At 36.3% G+C, this 22,480-nt stretch overlaps 1 protein-coding gene across 1 annotated transcript in view; it reads left to right on the forward strand.

The window, feature by feature from the left end:
* The window catches only part of FAT4 (FAT atypical cadherin 4), a 156,733-nt gene that overhangs the window by 114,142 nt on the left and 20,111 nt on the right, over nucleotides 1–22,480 (forward strand). Inside the window, exons 7-10 of the mRNA XM_072405808.1 lie at nucleotides 9,648–9,828; nucleotides 11,222–11,469; nucleotides 11,937–16,280; nucleotides 18,863–18,967. Coding sequence (XP_072261909.1) covers nucleotides 9,648–9,828; nucleotides 11,222–11,469; nucleotides 11,937–16,280; nucleotides 18,863–18,967 — 4,878 coding nt within the window. The remainder of the gene's footprint in view (nucleotides 1–9,647; nucleotides 9,829–11,221; nucleotides 11,470–11,936; nucleotides 16,281–18,862; nucleotides 18,968–22,480) is intronic.

Consider the following 22,480-nt stretch of genomic DNA (forward strand, 5'->3'; position numbering starts at 1 on the left):
ATATGGGATTTTAGTTATTACACACCACTTTCCCAACAGCTAATTGCTTTGGTATTTAGCCATGTTAATTACTAACTAGGCCTATGCTAAAAACCCAAAATAATCACCACCACATAGACATGTGACGCACCCGGTCTTCCTTTCAGAGGTGAAAATTTTCTTCTTTGGGCACCCATGTCGCTGCCTGGGTGATGTGGACACTTCCTACTGGCTGTTTAGCCATAGATGTCTTCCTTGGAACCTGAAGACTGCAGTGATATGTTGATGTCATGAAAAGGTGACTGGTTGGTGTAGGGCTGGATCCATGGGTCTGCACTTGCAGAAGTGAAATTGGCAAGGGACACTTAGATGGGTTTCTGGTTAGTCTTCATCCTCCACTCGCATATTAAGGCCTTATTTGTCCTATGGGGAGCCATATTCATGAAACCCTACAGTAGTTCTATGGAGTAAGCCACTCTTCCTATGAGGGAATATACAGAGAACCTTAGCAAAGACACTTTCTTGAGAAGATCTAAGCTCCAAAGGCAATATTCAACTAAGGGTGTGAGAGCATGTCTTATTAATCCATCTGTTACCAATACATATAATTATAACCTCTGTGTACATTAAAAATCTTTGTTTTAGTTATACTGTAGGTCACCTTAGGTTTTATCCTTTGCATTCTACTTTATAGCATTTATTCTCCTGTCTAAAAAACGTACATAATATTCATGTAATTTCTCTCCCAGGGAATTTCATTATAATGTGCAAATTCACTCAAGTGGCCTGTACTTAAATCTCTATGGGAAATGTTATGAAACCGTGACAGCCTTCAGATTGCAGATACTAGCCTATCATTCTACTGTGCGTGTTTGCCAGGAAAGCAACAGGCGCCTGTGTGAAAGAGTTTTTATGGGACTGTTGCAGCGTGCAAGCATATAAATCATTGTTTTGTATAGCTGTACCTTGCTTTGTGAGCAAGCCAATGAGAAAATACTTCTCTCTTCCTCCATCTGCCAGAGACATAGAGAGATAGGTAAATATTAGGTTCTGGCTACGTGACAAGAATAGTACTGGTAAGGCCGCTTTGTTCATTAATGTCCTTAACTCTTTGAACATTTTCTATAGGGAAATCACTTACATTCCACCCATCAACATACATTTATTTATTGGTTGCATCATTATTGAACTGCACATCTGGAAACCTGCAAACAGTCAAGGTCTACTGTTTCAATACATAACTTGGATGCAAAATCCAACTGAATCCAAACTATAAGTATAAGCTGTATTTTATAGATTTCGCACCAGAACACAGACAGAAGTACGTTCAATACATCTATTTATAGGAAAGTAGACAGGGCTGTTCCTTAAAAGATCACGTTTTAGTTTTTAAACAGACCTTATTTCTACACTATTCCTGTGCTGGGCATACACACAGCTGTTTTCTAGTAATTTGAAATAGATGGGCAGAACAATGCTAAATATAAAAATGCCAGCGGTAAGTTACATTACCTTAATATCGTGTTGGAAAGCAAGTTCAAACTTGAAGTTGCGAGACTATGGTCTACATAATATACTATAGACCAAGGTCATGTTTAGTGTCCTGCAAATCCCAGGGGACAACTAAGCAAAAAAAAACTAAAAAAACTAAACTAAAAAAAACTGAAACATGTGGTAGCATATACCAGCAAGTGGTGTGTGTTGCTAATTTCCTGGGTGTAAGAGGACCTGGTCATACAGTGTTTGATAAATAAGTCTACTCACAGGGATTTATTAAAGTTCTCCAAGGCTCGAGAGAATACACTTTCATCAGTGAATTTGGTGATCTAACAACCTGGAATGGATCTGGTCCAGGTTTGAAAACATTTGCTAACAAATAGCAAATGAATTAGGAAATCGATTCCAGGTTTGCTGGATCACCCCAATAGTACCCAATAGTATAATGCATGTAGGCAAAAAACATCCCTGCCATGCCCCTATAGACCCAAAAGTTGTACAGCGGGAAAAAAGGGGAAGCATAAGGTCTTGGTTAAACTGGAGGCAGGAACAACAGTTCCACCTTGCCAGCCACTCAGCCAACTGTACCACTGCACTGGTTCCTAAAGAATTAGCATTTGGACCAGTGGGTAGTACTGAACCACTGCGCCAATAATCCTGTATGGATGGCCATGTAGAGTATCATCTGTAGGTTTGGTTAATGAGTGAAAGGAGCTAAACTGCACCACAACCTCTCCACCTGCCTGAACTACCCCTAAGATTTGATTCTGAATAAGGAACCATTGGGAGGTATGTGTACTCATGCTACCGTTGATGTACTCACAAAATATCTATTACGCAACAAACCACTGCTTTACAAGTGACATCATTAAAACACACTTAACTGCATTTCTTTCTAAACATTTAAAAAAATAATGCATTTTAAAACTAAAATAACAATATTTTTTTGCAAACCAGACTTCTTCTCATTAAGGAAAATACATACATATGTGTATTTGAAACTGTTGTGCCTGAAATCCTGGGATACAAATGGAGACAGATAAAGATGAGCAACAGATCCACCATGAAGACAGTGGCGCATTTAAAATTAAAAAGTGGCCAGGGGCCGGTTTTAAAGTCTTGCAGCCCTAAATTTTACAGCAACAGAGGGGGGATAATATGGATAGAGTGGCAATCCTATACAACATATGTCTCATGCTCTCTCTGCTCTTGTGTAACTTTTGTCTTGCTCATTAACACATAAATGTCTCCTTTAATTTTCCATTCTGAAAACAATTCTTTAAATGATGTAAACCTTTGTTGTATACATCAAGATTCACCTATGAACATGATTAATGTTTGTCAGAACTAATCTAGATAAGAATATCTTTACTCATCTTAAACTATACCAGCTGGCATATTCAGTGAACAGAAGAACCAACAGACGTCTTCCTATACCTTCAGTCATTTTTTTAAATTCTTCAGCAACCTTGGTACCCTTGGGATTCATAGACAAATATTAACCCCTTCAAGACTACAATACAACTGTAGACTGCTTGTTGCTGTAAGATTGGTAATATCGTTGACTAGAAGATGTGGATTATAAAGCTGTTCATGTTCATAGTTTCTAGACCTGTTATCAATTACAAAAATATAGTGATAGAGTTATTTTCAAGTTAACTAAGCCATACCAATGATACTAAACTTGGTTAGGGCATGTAAGCTCCAAAATGTAAATTTTATTAATATAAAGCAGTTCTGTAACTCTTGACAAGTTTCTTTGCCTAGACCTAAATGATGTCACACATCTGCTACAGCAGGAGGAATTATTTCCTAAGTCTACCCAAAGTGATCAGACAAGACTATGTTCTGAGCAGTCTATAGGAGGAATTTTTTTTTTTGTGCAGTTTGATTTAATTAGTAAGTAAGTTGTTAGCATACATTTCTTAGTAGCCAATAGCTCTTTCTTCGTTTACTTAAATGATGTACCCACATGTCCTGTAGAATGCCCCATTAGGTCCAGGGGAGTACAGACAGGTTCATTCCTAACAGCCTCAGCAGTAGAGACCTAGATAAGCTCTGTAAGATATAGGAACCGCTTTCTTATTCAATAGGTTTGTGCAAAGTATGCCTGTACCTTAACATCTGGGTTTTTTCTTTATTCTTCAGAAGGGAACAAAGCTTACTGAGTGACCAGGTGCAACATATGAAAGTGTGCTTCTTTAAGATACATACATGCCTTATGGTTTATAGACTCCTTTCTATTAAAGGCATTTGATTACAGGTGGCACTTCCAATAGTTCCCATAAATGACCCATTCTCAGTAAAATATGTTTTTTTTTAATCAATTTTTTGGGCCAATCCAAATATCCCTTCAAAATGAACCTGAAGCAAAGGATTTAATCACAAGGGCAGTTGTGTAAGTAGGTACAGAGCAGCTGTTCAGCAGCCTTGCATACAACCATCCATATGATTAAGTTCACAGGTTGATATGGATTCCCAGATGTGTCACCTACAATCTACATATACAGTATATATATATATATATATATTAGGAGAGAGAGAGAGAGAGAGAGAGTAGTGACTAAATATTTAACGATCTGGGCACTAGCTCCCAAGCCTTGGTTTTGCTATACACTTCATTTGTTCAGTACATAACGGGCCTCAGTGTCACATGTAAACATACTTTATCCCGTTAGTCCGTTTGCTAAACCTGGCACTGCTACTGTCCCTGTTATTTAGTACACTAGGAACTTTGTTTAAAATGCATGTATAGATGCATTTAATCTGTAGCATATAATTTTCATAATATGTAAACATACCATTCATCATTGAAAAGGATCATATTGCATATTCATTTATTGAGGGAGAAGTAGGCTTTACTTGTTTTATTCCAGTGGATGTAATTTTAGACTGTTTATATTGCTACTTTGGGTTAAATTATAGGGCATTTAGGAGAAGCACAGTAAAACAAACACACTTGTTGTAAAGTATCAAATATTTTTCTCTACCAAATTTGCCAATTTAAAATGAAATTTGGTATCCTCCCTTGCTGCTATAGAAAACATCTGGGTATGATTTTATTGATGTAGGATGATCTCAGTAAAGTGGTAAAACAAACAAATTGATTGAGAATGTGAAGTAAGGACACTAATGAAACATCTCGTGCCCATAGCAGCTACATCTTCTATCTTGCCTATCGGTGCATTGTTTTCAGGTATTTCAGCCTTTTTTCCTGCATTTCAGAGAGCTGTTCACAAATTACCTCCTACAGGACATGCCTAAATCCTAAACTCCAAGCTCATATCTTTTAGCTATGCTCACGGGAACCTCATTTAATGTAGTCCCTGGCAGGCAAATCAAACGAACGGAAAGCCATATGATGAAGGTGTGAAAATAATTCACTTATTAGTAAGACATAAAGTTACAGCTCATCCTTCGAATAGCTCCCTGAGGAACCAATTTTAGTTCATTGCTTTAGTGAAAGAGTTGAAATACTATCCAGATTTCTAACACCACATCAGCCTTTTTGCTGTTTTATATAAATATCTATTGAGTAATTTTCACTGTAACTTCTTGCAGGCTTAGTAGGTTCTACTTCAGTGTGTGCACAACCTTTATGCAGGGTGAGCCAGTCAAAAACAAATCTGGCATACCTTTTGTTAAAGCTGAATCAAGTGGATACCTCAATTTTTCCTGAAAGTAGAACTTTACTAAATACCTTTACTAAATAGCTGCTAGAAAAACATATTTGTTAAATATAGCCCCATAAGATGCTGTGCTTTGGGGACTTGAAAGTCAAATATATCAAAAAGTCAAAACAAAGTTTTTTTTCTGTTATATGGATTTGCAGGACTAAAATTAGCTATAAAAGCCCAGTAAAGTAATTGAATTTGTAAGTTGAGGAAACAATTGTGCCTTTTCTCCTATCAATATACCAAATAAACATTACATTATTGTTAGGCAGTCTACATTTTAGTTAAAAAAAACAAACATTATGTTTGGCTATATTCGGTTTTAGGAAGGGTGACCACTGATGCGACCTAATCATTTCTTTAAAGTGTCTAGATCAGCTTAGGCTATTAAGTAAATTAGCAGACATGTTAGTGATTAGGAGACATAAGACATCAAAATAATAATGAGCTCATGTATGCTGTTGTATTGTTTGGACCAAGATCAGAGCAGATGCTTTCTTAATTGAATTAGCAAACGTTGCTATTAATTATATTGTATTTATGAAATACTGCTCTTTTATATTTCAAGACTTATGTATAGTCAGCCCACACTTATCATTTAATAATTTCAAAATAATAAAATATAGCGATATGAGAATGTTCTGCTTTGTGGTTTTTAAGGCTGTTTTATAAGTAAGTAGATTTAATGAAGACTGATGAGGATGCTCTCAAGTACACTTTATACAACTGACTTCAAACCTATAAAGAATGTTATAAAAGCATAAGTATATGAGATAGAATCATGCTGATGAATGACAGCCTAATTTAAATCAGACAGTCCTAGAGATGTTTGGTATGTCTCATGCCTGCTGCTCCAGTGAGCTTGTGATTGTAACTGAATGGATTAAGCTTATTAACCAAAACTGTTGTCTTAAGCTCTTTTAGAAATGTTATTCCTCAATTACACACGGCACCCACCAGATAGCAATTAGCATATAATTATTTGCTTTTCTCAGTTAATAAGCATATTTTGCATTTAAATAATCTTACATTATTTTGTGCATGTGTCATTACACACCCCTGCACAACCACAAATGAAAATTTGATGATGACTATCAGTTTGATTTAGACTTAGAATTTTAAGTACATGACAACTTTTATAGTATACTAAATGTACAACTGAACAAAAATGCAGTGCAATGGTTCTATATTGTTCATTTCCATTATGTGCATGTTTTCCCATTTTATCATTTTTAAAAATCTTTTACTGCAAAAAAAAAAACAAAAAACACCCACAGTATTGCGAACGTTGTCAACCGTTCTAACTTTGTCAAACCATTGTTTAGTTTTCTCTTGCCAAACTGCACAGACCTTTCAGTCTTCGTTGTTCATCTCTAATTATACAAGCAATATAGCCAAATAACACTGGCAAACTCCTTGGAAGTCAATAGTAAAGGTGATTTTTAAGTGTGCAAAGGTCTTTAAATGTCTGTTTAGGGTTACTAAAGTCTATTTCTATTACCCTGCAACGTGTTCTGTTGTTCTCTAAAATTGTGAGATCAAAGAATTTAAAATAGCATTATACCAGTAATCAAAAAGGAGAGAAGAAATAGGTATATGAATACTTACCCTTTGGATAATAAAAAGGAAGATTGTTTTTTTTTATTCCAAAGAAACAAATATTATCTATAACTTATTTTTTTTTTATTTTATAATTATTATTGGTAGTGCATCTAAAACTTTATTTGATTTTAAAGTAAACCCTTTGTGAGAGAAATTTAGAGGCTGCCATTCTAAAAATTTTAGTTGCCAAATTGTGACTTCTGATTTTCAACTTAAAAAGAGTCCTCTAGATCATGATAGCCAAGCAACCAGAATTTCAGCCTTTGTATTTCCTCCTGTTAAGGCTATTTTTAATTCCCCAAAACCTTAATTTCGTATATTTTAGTATATTTATCAAATTGTTGACAATGCAATGAAGCAGTAGTAGGACCCAGGATTGACACCCAATCAAAGCAATATTCAAAGCAATATATTCAAAAAGATTTAAAATGAAGTTTGACATTACATTACTGTGTTAGGGATATGATTTCTGTGGTTTATCTATTTTAAGGAAAAAATATTGTGTTATTCAATATTAACTTATTTATTTGATTTTTTTTTTACCTATTCAGACTCCTAGTTACACACATGTACAAGTACAAGTTGGTATACCCTTCTGTAGTCTCCTATCATTATGATGGTTTGATTGATTTTATGATTCCCTGACATTTGGTTCTAGGTAATGCACTATTTGTATTTAAAGGTATAAAAGTAGCATTTTACATTACTGCTGATTATGGATTGTGCATACAGACACAATGGCTCTCTTCCTCATCATGCAGATTATTATCAAGGGATACCTTAACAAAGACTTACTGGTGGTCCACTGCTAAATGATTAAAATCACAGTCCTCAGGAGAAACTTCTATTGCAGTAAAATCCTGGATTCTGGGAAACGAGCCTGACCAAGAAAATAGAATCGCTTACCGCAAATATGATATTGGTATTAGACTCAGACTACATAGTTTAACATTTACCAACCCTCTCTTCTACTGTAGTCCGGTGACTTCACCTGAAAATTATTCTACTGTTTATACATCACCACAGATGTTCAATTTTGGGATTTCTTTTAAATCAAATCTAAGTGCAACAAAATGTAAAAAGTAACAGTCAAACGATCACATAACGATCACATCTGCATCAGCAATGCAAACGTTGGAATGTAGGACTAGGCTGAGAAATTAGTAAGTGGATTTTTTGTTAGCATAGACATGGATTCAGACAACCGTATCCTTTAAACAGTGCAAGACTGGTTGTAAATAATATAGTAGCTGGGCTTGGCCCTCTTCATCATCCAGGCTACAGTACTGTTTGGCTGCAAGGCAGCTGCCATATTGGTGGAGGCAAAAGCTATCAACAAGCAGCTCTTTTCTGCTTCTAGAGCTTCTCTGCTGATGGCATCATCAGTTTAATCCAGTTGTCAGACCTACAAAACCTCTGCTGTAAAGTTAGAAGATCGGTGTCTTGAGACTGTTATACATGGTATCAAATTGACATAACAAAAGTGATTTTAAAATGAAAAGCTCAAATGAATGCAGCTACAGTTTATATTATGTGTATTTTAATGCAAATACATATTAGGTACCTACATTTGTCTTTCACTTAGACTTGGATAGGGAGGGCAGCAGTATATGACAGATAAAGTAGTGTCATTCACCTGGATGTTCTGTGTGATGGAGCTCTGTAAGTGTCAGGGGTTAATCTACAGGAATGTAAAAAAGGTCCCTAATATGTATGTCATGTTTGTGACGTTTGCCTGGAGATCAGCTTTACAATGTAATACGTAAATTTTAATGACAATCTCTTTTAAAGAATATGAATCATAGTGGAAATAAACAGACTGACTGCCTATATAAATTCTAATCCTTTTGTCATAATTGTTGAAACCAGGAAGCAATTGCAATTTTCTTTCCCACTTTAATTTAATTGCTGTTGACAAATGAAGACTTGCCAGTGGATGGTTTATAATTCATTTTAAAAGCAAAAACACTCAGCAACTTTTTTTCCACCTAAATTTAAGAACACTTCTTGTCATTTCCAAAAAGGCATATGTTTGGCTGCATGACAAAATAGACGGTGTAAAGTGAGTCACACAAACAGGTTTTATATTTCAGAAGTGTGCTAATTATCAATGTTGATTTTATTTTTTTCATTTGGTTTTTACTTGTGTCTTTTTTTAGCATGAATATTGTAGCATTTAAATGTTCAAGTATATTTGTGTTTTCAGACAAAAGTAGTGCATGTGTATATGTCTATGTAATGTATGGCATGTTTATAAAATATATACTAAATATCCGGGTACATGCTTATTTAGGTAGCGCCGACTGCCGTGTTCAGGGCTACATAGATATTCATATCAAATTATCACTTGTGATGGGCAAACATGCTCCTTTTTTGTTCTCTATGGTTTAGCAAAGGTTCTATATTGTTCTTGAACCTGTTTGCTGCAAAACTATGTGAACAAATGCTACCCACCATGAAAATATTTATCATCAGGAGCTGAGTTGCTAATGTAAATAGCAAACAGTGTTGGTTTGTTGTTGTGTGAATGGTGGTTTTCATAGTCTGTACTGCCCCTAACTAACACTAACCAATGGAGATATCAACCAAAGGGCATGCTGTTGGCACCCACTCTTGTCTTGTTACTTGTGTATGTAGTTCTATTTGGAAATCTACCTACTGTTCTCTAACAACGGACCAGAACTCTGCCCAGTGTTCATTAACAACTAGTGGTACAGCCCATGACAGCAATTTTTCACTTGTTTAGCAAAGTAAAGACCTGGCCAATTTGATGTTTGCCACTTGCATTTATTTACATATTTTCTTTAGATCATTTCTAATTATGCCTTTGCTGAAACTGCGACATTATATTGTACTTGTATTATAATATACAATATTTATGTATTTTTATTATAGGGTCTCCACCACTTACAGGAACCGGTACTATTACAGTAAACGTAGATGATGTCAATGACAATAAACCAACATTTGCCTTAAATCAGCACTTTATAAGTATCTCAGAAGATGCACCGACTGGAACAGATGTTTTACTGCTCAACTGCTCAGATCCTGATGCTGGCCTGAATGGTGTTGTTCGGTAAGCTTAGTAATGTGATTATATTTTTCTAGTCTCATTCTATTACCAGATATTCTTTTCATCCTTCGACTGCAAACAACCTCCTGTTGTCAGCACCACTCACTTTCATGTGACAATTCATAATTTAATGTGTTTGCCACTACTATATTCATCAGACAGAGTAATGAGGATGTTAAGTTATCCTGACAAGCCAAGTGCTACCTACTGAGTGCATGGACAACTCAAAACAGTCCCATACTAGTTATTAATTAAGTCTTGTGTGTTAGCTGTGGGTACTACATAGGGAGTCTTCTAGCTTTTAGGAACAGAGTAGGCTTTATGATATGCTTGGTACAAATGTAGAAAATTGTAAAGTAGAACCCTAAACCAAGAGCTAAGCTCAAAAAACGGTTATTAAACTGAATTACGTGCCAAAATATTTGTAAATCTGTTAAACTCCATTATTTGGCATACTTTAGAGGGTGCAAAAGGGTGACCCAGATGTAAGCAGGTTGTCAGCTTCCTTTTTTTGCCACGACGTGACCATTCAGATGTTGTCACCCTTAAACTACCCCTTCTTTGTGAGTCAGCTACACAATGTCATACTGCAGTCCTAAACACCTTAAAATATGGTAAATTGACAGCAATGTACTACAGCTGATTGGTTCATAATACTGGCACCACTACCTTTTCATTATTTCAGCTGTGTAGGATTCTATGACACTGTCATCTAATGATAGTTGTGCTATTAAATAACTGGACTAAATATTGCTTTTTATATTAGCCTGGAGTTAAACGTAATTTAGCTTAATGAGTCTGTACAGAGAAAGCCAAAAAACTGTAAAAAGTAGCACACAGATGTACATTATGTGATGGCAGTTGTAGGTACCAATATGTTCTTTTCCCAGTAGGTCACTTAAGTTCTCTGAAGGTTCCAAAGAAATGTAATTGTCTTGTAGTACATCCAATGGTTCATTTCCCAGAAAAATAATTAAAATAATAGTTCTTTTGTCCACAAACTAGTATATTGCAAACCTATATTTAGTATTTCATTTATCTTAAGGAGTTTATTTATTTTGGATGTAGATTATTAAGAACTAGGCTTTAGCAGTGATGGTTGTAATATTAAAGTCATTTAAAATGATCATAGTGGTTTGTCTGAAGCAGAAGCGTCGTTAATAGAACATTAAATCTGCATCTTGGACAAGTATTCATTAACAAAATATCTACAATTTAATGAGCTTGCCCAGATTTACTCAATTTAATGACCTGTCTCGGGGATTCTTCTTTCTTGTAGCAACTGCTGTAATATCATCGTAGCAGGACTAAAAAAACAGTTTTAGATAATAACAAATGCTTGTGTGCAAGTTAATTTTAACTATATATATATATATATTTTTTTTTTTTCCTGCAGATACAGCCTTGTTGGTGGTAACTCTCAGTTTACAATTAACCCCTCTACTGGACAAATAATAAGCAGTTCATTGTTAGATAGAGAAACGAAGGACAACTATACATTGCTTGTTATGGCTACTGATGGAGGATCACCAAGCTTATCAAGTTCAACAAGTGTAACAGTGAACATTATTGATGTAAATGACAACCCACCGAGATTTTTACATCACCCATATGTCACCCATATTCCATCACCTGCAGCTGCAGGTAAGCATATGTTAAAATTTTAGTAATATATGTAATGTAATTTGTATGTAATAGTTTTATGCTATTTGAAAATTGTAGCAGTATAGCATACATAAGTAAAAAAAATTTATGCATAGTTGTTTTTGGTTAAAGTAGGAAAGGGTTGGGACCCCATGACGGTTTGTTCTGTACTGTTCGTAGGTCAATGGTTCTATTTGGACATGATTAGGAGATAACACATGGTTTTATTAGTCAGTGATATACCTGTCACTGCAGCAACTGTCATGAGAAGTATGTTTCTGACATGGGATTCCTCTGTCTTGTCTATCTGGGTCAGAAAGTAAAAAGTAATCTTCTCCATGAAGAAATAGAAAAAAATAAATGGGTGTAAAGACTTTCCTTAGCCCTTCCTTTATAGATAATATACACTTTTTATGTATGTATGCATTTATATTTGGTAATATTGTATTCTATTTTATTTTTTTTAGACTCATTTGTGTTTGCTGTGACAGTTACTGATGAAGATATTGGATCCAATTCAGAGCTTCACTTTTCCTTGAAGGGTAGACATGCAGACAAGTTTCACATAGACCAGCTGAGAGGTGCTATAAGAACAGCGGAGCCACTGGAAGGGGCTTCAGAGATCACATTTTCTGTTCAAGTTAGAGACGGTGGAGTTAATTCCAAGTCAGATTCTACCACAGTGACTGTGAGGTTTGCTAACAAAGCTGACTTTCCACAGATAAGAGCTGATCAGAAAATCTTTGCATTCCCTGAGAATCAAGAAGTTGGAACATTGGTAACGACTGTTTTTGGATCTTCAACAAGAGATGGAACATTATCATTTTATATTTCCAGTGGGAATTTTGGCAATACATTTCATATTGACGAACTAAATGGGCAGCTTTACATCAAGAACCCATTAGATTATGAAACTATTTCAAAATACGTTCTGTGGATTGAAGCCAGAGACATGGGTTTTCCGCCATTCTCCTCTTACCTAAAGATAGAAGTGAATGTTTTAGATATCAATGACAATATGCCACAATTCAGACAAGATCCATTTATAGCGGAGATTATGGAAAATCTTTCTCCACGCAAAATACTTATGGTTACTGCAAAGGACAAGGATAGTGGATCCAATGGCCAAGTGGACTATGCAATAGTTGACGGGAACAAAGATAATTTATTTAGTATAAACAGAGTCAGTGGGGAGATTAGAAGCACAAGGATGTTAGATCGTGAAAAAATTTCCCAACATATTTTAACAATCAAAGCATCTGACAAAGGGAATCCTTCACAGAGCTCAGTAGTAAAAGTTGTCATTAATGTTTTAGATGATAATGATAACGCACCAAGATTCTCTCAAATCTTTAGCGCATCTGTTCCGGAGAATGCAGCTTTGGGCTACGTGGTTACCCAAGTTACAACTACAGATGAAGACTCAGGTGCAAATGCAGTCAGCAGATACACAATCTCAGATGCTAGTGTGCCTTTCCACATAAACCCTAACACCGGGGTGATTACTGTAAGCAGACCGATAAACAGGGAAGATACCGATCGCTATATTGTTAGAGTCTCTGCTCACGATTCAGGATGGACTGTAAGCACAGATGTAACCATATTTGTGACAGATTTCAATGATAATGCTCCACGATTTAGTAAGCCATCATACTACCTAAACTTTCCAGAAACCACTGAGCCCGGAAGCAAGATCACCCAGGTTTTGGCGACTGACCCAGATGAAGGTCTCAACGGTCAAGTATATTATTTTATTAAATCTCAATCAGAGTTTTTCAGGATTAATTCCACTACAGGGGAAATTTTTAATAAGCAGCACCTAAAGTACCAGAACCCCAGTACATCTGGCAACATTAATATCAACAGGCACAGTTTCATAGTCAGTGCTTCTGATCGAGGTAGCCCTCCTCTTATGAGTGAAACAACGATATCAATAAACATTGTCGACAGCAATGACAATCCTCCCAGATTTTTGCAAAATAAATACTTTAGCCCTGTTGCCAAAAATGCAAAAATTGGTACAAAACTAATTAAAGTTACAGCCATTGATGAAATTGATTTTGGACTCAACTCTCAAGTGGAATATATAGCGGAAAACCTTGGTGGAAAGTTTCACATCAATAAAGAATCTGGCTGGATTAGTGTGGCAGCCAGTTTAATAATGGATCTTAATAAAAACTTTGTGATTAAAGTAACAGCAAAGGACAAAGGCAATCCTCCACTTTCCTCTGTGGCAATGGTTAATATTACTGTGACGGAGGAAAACTATCATACACCAGAATTCTCACAAAGCCACATAAGCATTACTGTCCTAGAAAGTTTTACAGTGGGAGCAGTTATCAGGACTGTGTCAGCAAGGGACAGAGATACATCTATGAATGGAGTAATCACATATAACATAACAGCAGGAAATGATTCTGGTCTCTTTGCTATAAACACATCCACAGGTGCATTATCTTTGTCCAGAAACCTGGACTATGAAGTTTGCCAAAAACATGACTTAACCATAAGTGCTGTTGATGGAGGATGGGTTGCTAAAACAGGTTACTGTGTTGTAACAGTGCATGTTAAAGATGTAAATGACAATCCTCCTGTTTTTCAAGAAGATGAATTCTTGCCTAGTGTCACTGAAAATGCCCCTAGTGGAACTACAGTTATGCGCTTGAATGCAACTGATGCAGACTCCCCCCCTAATGCAGTAATAGCGTATTCCATTCAATCATCAGACAGTGACCTATTTGTAATTGATCCAAATACAGGTGTGATCACCACTCAAGGATTTCTTGATTATGAAACAAAACAAAGTTACCACTTAACCATTAAAGCTTTCAATGTTCCCGATGAGGAGCGCTGCAGTTTTGTGACAGTGACTGTACAACTGGAGGGTGCAAATGAATATGTACCTCGGTTTGTTTCAAAAATGTATTATTTTGAGGTTTCTGAATCTGCCTCTAAAGGAACTGTAGTTGGGGAAGTGTTTGCTAGTGACCGTGATCTAGGCGTTGATGGGGAAGTCCATTACCTAATCTTTGGCAGTAGCAGAAAAAAAGGTTTCCGGATCGAGAAGAAAACAGGCAAGTTGTATGTATATGGTCTTCTGGATAGAGAAAAAGAGGAAAGGATTTCTTTAAAAGTCCTGGCTAAAAACATTGGCAGCATTCGTGGAGCTGATATTGATGAAGTCAATGTGAATATCACTGTACTTGATGCTAACGATCCTCCTGTCTTTAGCTTGAAATTGTATAATGTGCAAATTAGTGAAGGTGTACCCCCAGGAACCCACGTCACATTTGTAAGTGCCTATGACTCTGATTCAGTTCCTAGCTGGAGCAGGTTTTCCTACTTTATCGGTGCTGGGAATGAAAAGGGTGCCTTTTCAATTAATCCCCAAACTGGCCAGGTTACAGTTACTACTGAACTTGACCGAGAAACTACACCAATCTATAATCTTACAGTGCTAGCTATTGATTCAGGAACACCCGCTGCAACAGGAAGTGCAACTTTATTAGTATCCCTGGAAGACATTAATGACAATGGACCTACTTTAATCAACACTCAAGGAGAAGTCAAAGAAAACCATAGATCGGGAACTCATGTGATGACATTGCAGTCTACAGACTTGGACCTTGCTCCAAACCAAGGTCCATTTAATTATTATCTACTGAGTACTGGCCCGGCAACTAGTTATTTCAGTCTTAGCCCAGGAGGAGTCCTTACTACTACCAGAGAAATTGACAGGGAACAAATTAGTGAATTTTTCCTATCTGTTGTAACAAGAGATTCTGGTTTTCCACAAATGTCCTCCACAGGTACTGTGCACGTTAAGGTAATTGACCAGAATGACAACCCATCCGAATCTCGGACTGTTGAGATTTTTGTTCATTATTATGGAAACCTCTTTCCTGGTGGCAGTTTAGGGAGTGTAAAGCCTCAGGATCCCGATGTTTTGGACAGTTTCCAGTGTACATTAACATCAGGCATTACAAGTCTCTTTAGTATCCCAGCAGACAGTTGTGACCTTCACTCCCAGTCAAGATCTACTGATGGAACGTTTGACCTTTTAGTTCACAGCAGTGATGGCTTACACAGTGCAGTCACAAACAATGTCCGAATTTTCTTTGCAGGATTTAGTAATGCCACAATTGACAACAGTATTCTGCTCCGTGTAAACATACCTACTGTTAAAGACTTCTTAACCAATAATTACCTGCACTTCTTACGCATAGCTAGCTCTCAGCTTACTGGTCTTGGAACTGCAGTACAAGTTTTTGGAGTATATGAAAAGAACAACAAAACATATGTCATGACAGCAGTGAAAAGAAGTAACAATCATTATGTTAACCCCAGTGGAGTAGGTACTTTTTTTGAAAGCATAAAAGAAGTGCTATTCCGACAAAGCGGAGTATGGATTGAATCAGTGGATCATGATTCATGTTCACATAATCCTTGTCACAATGGAGGGAGCTGTATGAGAAGACTTGCAGTGGGTCCATCTGTACAAGTCCTAGAAAGTATTCCTGTCATTTTAGTTGCAAATGAGCCTTTGCAAACTTTTATATGCAAATGCATGCCTGGGTATGAGGGAAATTTATGTGAAACGGACATTGATGAGTGTCTGCCTCTCCCATGTCACAATGGCGGGACTTGCCACAACCTAGTGGGAGGATTCACCTGCAGATGTCCAGATGGCTTTGCCGGAATAGCTTGTGAAAGGGATATCAATGAGTGCCTTTCTAATCCATGCAAAAATAATGGCATTTGCCAGAACTTTCCAGGAGGCTTTAACTGTGTCTGCAAAGCTGGTTCTACAGGTAATTTTTTTTCCTAATTTCTTAAAAGTTTAACACTATGCTTAATACAATGCTATTTTATATAGGTGAAACATATTGATATTCAGATGTCCTACAGAAAAAAAAGAATCCGCCACTCTATCCCCAGAGAAATCTCCTACACATAGGGTAAAGAGGAAGAAAAGCAAAGTATTGCATATGTATCCTATGAGAAACCTAGTTCTATTAGAGTTGTGCAGGTATCATATACGCAAAAACTCAGCACTTTTTGTTTCTGATGCAAATTTGTGTTCACATGATAGAAAAATCTAATTATCGTTAGGTTAAGTCAAAATGAAACTAGACTGTAGACCATTTAAATTTGAAGTAATAATGTAGCAGCGAGGTCCTCTTTATTGCAGTGCAATTCAGCTATCCTGAGCAGCTTAGGCTATAGTTAGAATATTGCATATAGCCTAAATATCTTGTTTATAGTGCAATTACTGTATATAGTCTGTGTTTATAATGCATGTAATTGGAAACCATCATGACTAAGTGAGTCAGACAGTCCCAGTCGGCTGCGAGTGAGCCAGAGGTCAAACTGTCCTGGTATTTATATAGACCAGAAAGTACAATGAATATTAATATATGGCTCTCTATTATCTGTGCATGCTTGTGCATTAGTCTTCATAGCTGAACTATTCGTTAATCAACATGAATCCTCGCTTTAGATGTTTTACCATATTTAGATTCCAAAATCTCTGTGGATGGAGGTATTTGACAGATCGGAACCATACTCTTTCAAACATTCCCTGTCCACATGATTCAGTTTGATTTCCTGCAAATTTCTCAACATGTGGAATTGTCATTATCCTATAAACCAGACTTAGGATGGAAATCTGCACTTAAAATGTGGCTTTTTGAGCATGAACATATCTAATGGTCACATTCTTTTAGTGAAGGGTTAAAAGTATAGAATAATATTTCCCATTTTCTTTGCTTTTGAATTTTTTTTTACAGATGAAATGTTTGTGTTAGTATCAATGTTAAGAAAATAATGTAAATTAAATTGCTGGTTAAAATGCTGATGATGACTACTTATATATGCAAGGTTTTGGTTGGGGGCCTGAAAGTTTGCTTAATCCATGTGAATAGGTTCTTCAGTAATGAAGCTAAGTACTATATTTAGTACTGTGATGAAAGCAGAGACAGGAACACCAGTGAACAAATCTCCTACTGGTACCCTAACCAGACTTTATGAATTAATGAATAGTTGTTATAGGACAAAGGGAAAATCGTTCTTCCCTTGTCACACTGCAGTTGGAGCATCCTGTAGACCAGGGGTGGGCAAACTTTTTTTAGTCAGGAGCCACAATCTGAAATAAAATTTAATAGATGGGCTGTCATGTTGGCATAACCCCACCCACTCTCCCATCGCAGATCTAAGCCTGTGATGGGAGATTGGGCGGATTGTGTGCAGTGACACAACCCGCCCACTCTCCCATTGCAGGCTCAGATCCGGGGGATGTGTTTTGCGGCTCCACTCTCCCATTGCAGGCTCAGATCCGGGGGATGTGTTTCGCGGCTCTGGGTGGTGCGCCCCCCCCCCAGCGGGGTCCTTTTCCTGACCCTGCTCGGGGTGGCACCGGCCAGAGCTGCGGACCACCCAGAGGGCCGGAGAAATATCCCTATTGGGCCGTATACGGCCCATGGGCCGAAGTTTGCCCATGCCTGCTGTAGACCTTAGTCTCTCCTTAAAATCAGTAGAATGGTGTTTAAAGAAGTTATCTTTAAATATAATTTCATCCATGTAATATACATTTTTTTTTACTTGCTCATTTGTTTTACTGCAGTATTTTAGTTTAAGCACATCCCAGACCCAATTTAATTTTTTTGTTTGACTTGGATAAATTGGGAAAGGATAGGAGCCCTATTAGATTTTAATCAAGATAATGTTAAAACACGTTTTTTTTTAAAGGTGGCCATATTTTTCCATTCTGGTCAACAGAAAAGAAAGAAGGGTAAATACTCTCTAACAGGGCACAGATGGCAACAAAAACCTTATCGCCTGTGCCCACTCACCCTATATATATGCAGGAGTAACCTTAAGTAGGGGACATCAAAAGCTTTAGTGATATCAGACCTGATTTTTTTCTTGCATTTGTTACTTTTTTAGGGCTACCATGTTAACAATGTTTTTTACCACTACCTCCATCATGAAAGATAAACATTTTTAAGGAGTAGAGATTGTTTAGTTAGCAAAGGAAATGCTCACTTGGCAGAGTGAATATGAAGTAGCTAAATTTACTATAAATACTAAACCATGTGCAAAAGTAAATTAAAAGCAGGAGCTTTGTTTGCTTTATGATAACATTATCTACTACTTTACCAGCTTTACATTACAGTAAATGCAATTACAAATGCAATGTAGTAAGTTGCCGCCCTCAACTAAAATGAGACTTTTATTGTAATTACAGTTGTGATGATACAGTTTCTCAGTAGCATTGCCCTGTTTTTGGATTATTGAATGTTACATTGCTGAATGTCCAGGCTCTATACCTCATAGAGATACTATAATATGTTCATTATACACCTCTGATACATTCAAAAATTCTTTTTTCTAGGTAAACTGTGTGAATCTGCTGTTAATTATTGTGAATGCAACCCTTGTTTTAATGGAGGGTCATGCCAAAGTGGAGTGGATGGATATTATTGTCATTGTCCTTTTGGTGAGTAAATATACTTTTGGTTTTCCTTCAATTAAATCTTAATACTTCACTATATTCTAAAGTATATTGCTTTGAAAAGTGGAATGAATGAATGGCCTGCCTGTAAGACCCATGAAAACCACTCATCATAAACTGGGCATGAATCTTTTGTATAATGAAACCTGCCTTGTTCATTTCATTTAACTTCACAACCTGGTATACAGAAAAATGAATTATATGATAGAAATAGTAAGATAATACAATGGTCATGATCATCCTTCAAATACAGTGCTGTAGTATGCGGTGTTCCTCTCAATTAAAATCTTATCCAAACACACTTCACTTTACAAGAACAAAAGCCTATGAAGTCACATAGTTTTTCTATCACCTTTACTATAGCTCATCTTTAATTTTGAATAATACAGACTTGGAACAAGAATATTTGTAAAGTGCCAATAGGATCGAGTTTTGGAAAGAAAACAGCTGAGAAAGTTAAAGAGAGATGTCTTTAAATAATTAGAGCTATGTCTTCATATGTCTTGGAAGACACAGTCTGGTAAATCACTTCTTTCCATTCCCCTGGAAGCCAGAGATATATATTCTCATAAAGCAGTTACCTCATAACTGTTGTTGTGTGCTTCCAGCGTTTCTGTGTGCTTACAACCCTATTTATCAGTATGGTCATCGGAGCTTTTTGGAAGAATGAAGGGAAGGGCAGTTAATTAGTTATCTTGACATTGTTGTTGAGCCTTGGAGAAACAAAGGCCATTGCTCTAAATAATTCATCTTTTAGAACAAGAAGATCCAAATATAGATATGGAGAGCAAAAATATGTTTATGACATGTATGTTTGTTTTTCTGTAAGTATAACTGCACTTTGAAATATTGCATTTCTACTGTGTCTGGATTACATGTACAAAAAGATAGTTGTAAAACAAGTGTAAACAAAGAGATTAGCATCAGTTTTTGTACAATACTATTTTATTAAAGTTCATCCGCAGGCAAAATCAGGAATTAAACTACCCCTCTCTCCTCTCCTCTTTCAAACCATACAGCAAGAATTAACTATGTCTATTGTGAAAGTTGATACTCACCTAAATCCACAATTAATGTTCCCTGACAGTGCTTCTTTCTTTGGGACCAGCAATTTACCACTGCAATTGTGCACACAATCACCAGCCCCTTCTCTTCTCATTGACATAATGAGCTTCTGGTCCATTCTGATAAAGGACTGCTGCAAACAGTCAATAGGAAGTGTCCAAGTCACTCGGGCAGGAACATTGACACCAGAGAGACCCTGCAGGAAGTAAATAGAAGACAGAAAATCCGAACTGGGGGGGTCACATGACTTAAGATTTAGGTGGTTAAAAATGGTTTATAGATGGAAGTGGGAGGTAAGAATAGGTTGAAAAAAGAGTTATAAGATATCTGAAAGATATGCTGTTATTGAGCCATACACTACAAAGTTCCAAGCTGATGTTTACACATCATCTGCAGTACCTACTGATTATTGGTTAAAAAAAGTGCAGCCATGGAAATTTTACCAAATGTATCTTGTTAGAACATTCAATAGCAGACAACTAAATACATGTTCACGTGGATTTAGATATTGAGCCCATACATGTGCTCAGGGACTGCTTTCAGAACAAACCTTGATCATACTTGGTGAAAGATTTTCCTGGAAATGTGTTGCTTTTTTCTAGAATTGATTTGCTAACACCTTGGCCAGTTGTTATTTGTTCTTTTTTCACAGTATCATATTCATTTATTTTTTGGTTAATGACAAAAGAAATTGTAGACTTTCAGTGCTCTTTAAAACTAGTCAGAGGAATGCAAAGCTTAAAATAAACCTGTCAAAAACTGGGCAATCCAGACTAAACACAATGAAGATTAGGCATAAATGAGGTTTCTTTCAGTAAAACAACATGTAAAAATGATCAGTAGATCCAGAGATCTAATCTGCTAAAACAATATACAGTATCAACTTTTCCTGTGTAGCAAATTCACTAAATATAGCGAGCCAGAAAAGCAAATTGCAGTGTTTTATATTAGACTTGAAAAATATATGGTCTTGTCATGTAAGAAATATGCATCGTTTTTTAGTTCACAATAGATTAGGACTGCAAGCTAAACTAGACCTAGAAAAGCTACCTATATGTGTGGCAGTGTGACAGCACATCCAGAGAAGATGGTCATGAAGTCCTGTAAACCTATCCGGAACAAGATTACAGCAAAAGAGAACACATTTTGTAAACTGGGGACACCCAAGGCACAAGGGAGGTAGAAACACAGATCAATGTTTTCCCAGAAATAATACCACTAGTGTCCTACCTCCTGTCTGCCAATTTGGCCCTGAAAATATGCAATTTTGCTCCAAAATTCTCCAGTGTTGTATTTATGAGGGTCATGTGGGTGATATCTGGCACCATTTTTTTAGTTATGTGTTTAAATAGCCCTTTATAAACAGTTACCACTCTCTCAGAATAGTGAGGACATTAGGAAGTATTTATTTAGCATTCATGGTTTACAATCAGATGTTTTAAGTAAAAAGGTAATAAAAAAAGTGCATGTGAGAAGTGCCCATTTTATGTTTTAACTCCTATCTGTTGCCATCAACCTTTACAAAGAAATAAAGCAACATGCAATCTTGTTATAAGATAAGCCAGACCTTTACATATCCAGATGACCTTACTTTGCGTTTAACTAGATTATCTCATACACTTCACTAAAATTTATAAGAACAGGATTTAGAGTTTAATGAGGTTGTATAAAAGGTAAGCCAAATTTCCCTATACTTTTTATATATAATTGAATCATACTTTTTGTCTCTTTGGATAACACACTAAAGAAGAGATCAGGCACAACAAGTTCATCTTTCTGAAATACTTCTATTGCTTTCCATGTGAAAGCAAGCCTAAAAAACCAGAAGGAATGAGAGACAAAATATGATTAATGAAGTGCAGAAGTTGACTACATATGCAAGGGAAGAAAAACATTACCAATACCTGCGTAGTGAGACTATCTTTTGTTGTAATGTTGTATTCTCAACTTAGTTCCAGGTTCCAAATTGCTGTTATTCACTTTAGCTCATCCTGATAGAAATGTTAGGATATTAGAATACTCAGATCTAGAAATAAAATATCAACAAAAATTATGCATGTCTCTATGTAAAATTACTGCAAAATTAGTGGTGTAGTCCAGCAAAACGGGAGAATTTCTGTAGATATGGAAATTTGCCAGCTGTGTATAAAAGAACAGACATTAGAAAAAAAAGTTCAGACATTATTGTTTTTTATTGGCACTTTTTCACAGTAATTGGTTCAGTTTTGTATGTAGTTAAGGACTAAGGATAGAGGACATGCACTGTGCTAGCTGGATATTAAAGCTAGGGCTTTGTTACTTAGAATTAGAAAGAATGTAGCATGGTTTGGATGATAAACCTAGATGAGAAGCCCAGTGGGATCATAGGCAATCAGATAAAAATATTATTGGCGCTATATAAATCCTGTTTAATAATAATAATAATAATAATAT

This window comes from Pyxicephalus adspersus, chromosome 3, assembly GCF_032062135.1.
Source record: "Pyxicephalus adspersus chromosome 3, UCB_Pads_2.0, whole genome shotgun sequence".
NCBI lineage: Eukaryota > Metazoa > Chordata > Amphibia > Anura > Pyxicephalidae > Pyxicephalus > Pyxicephalus adspersus.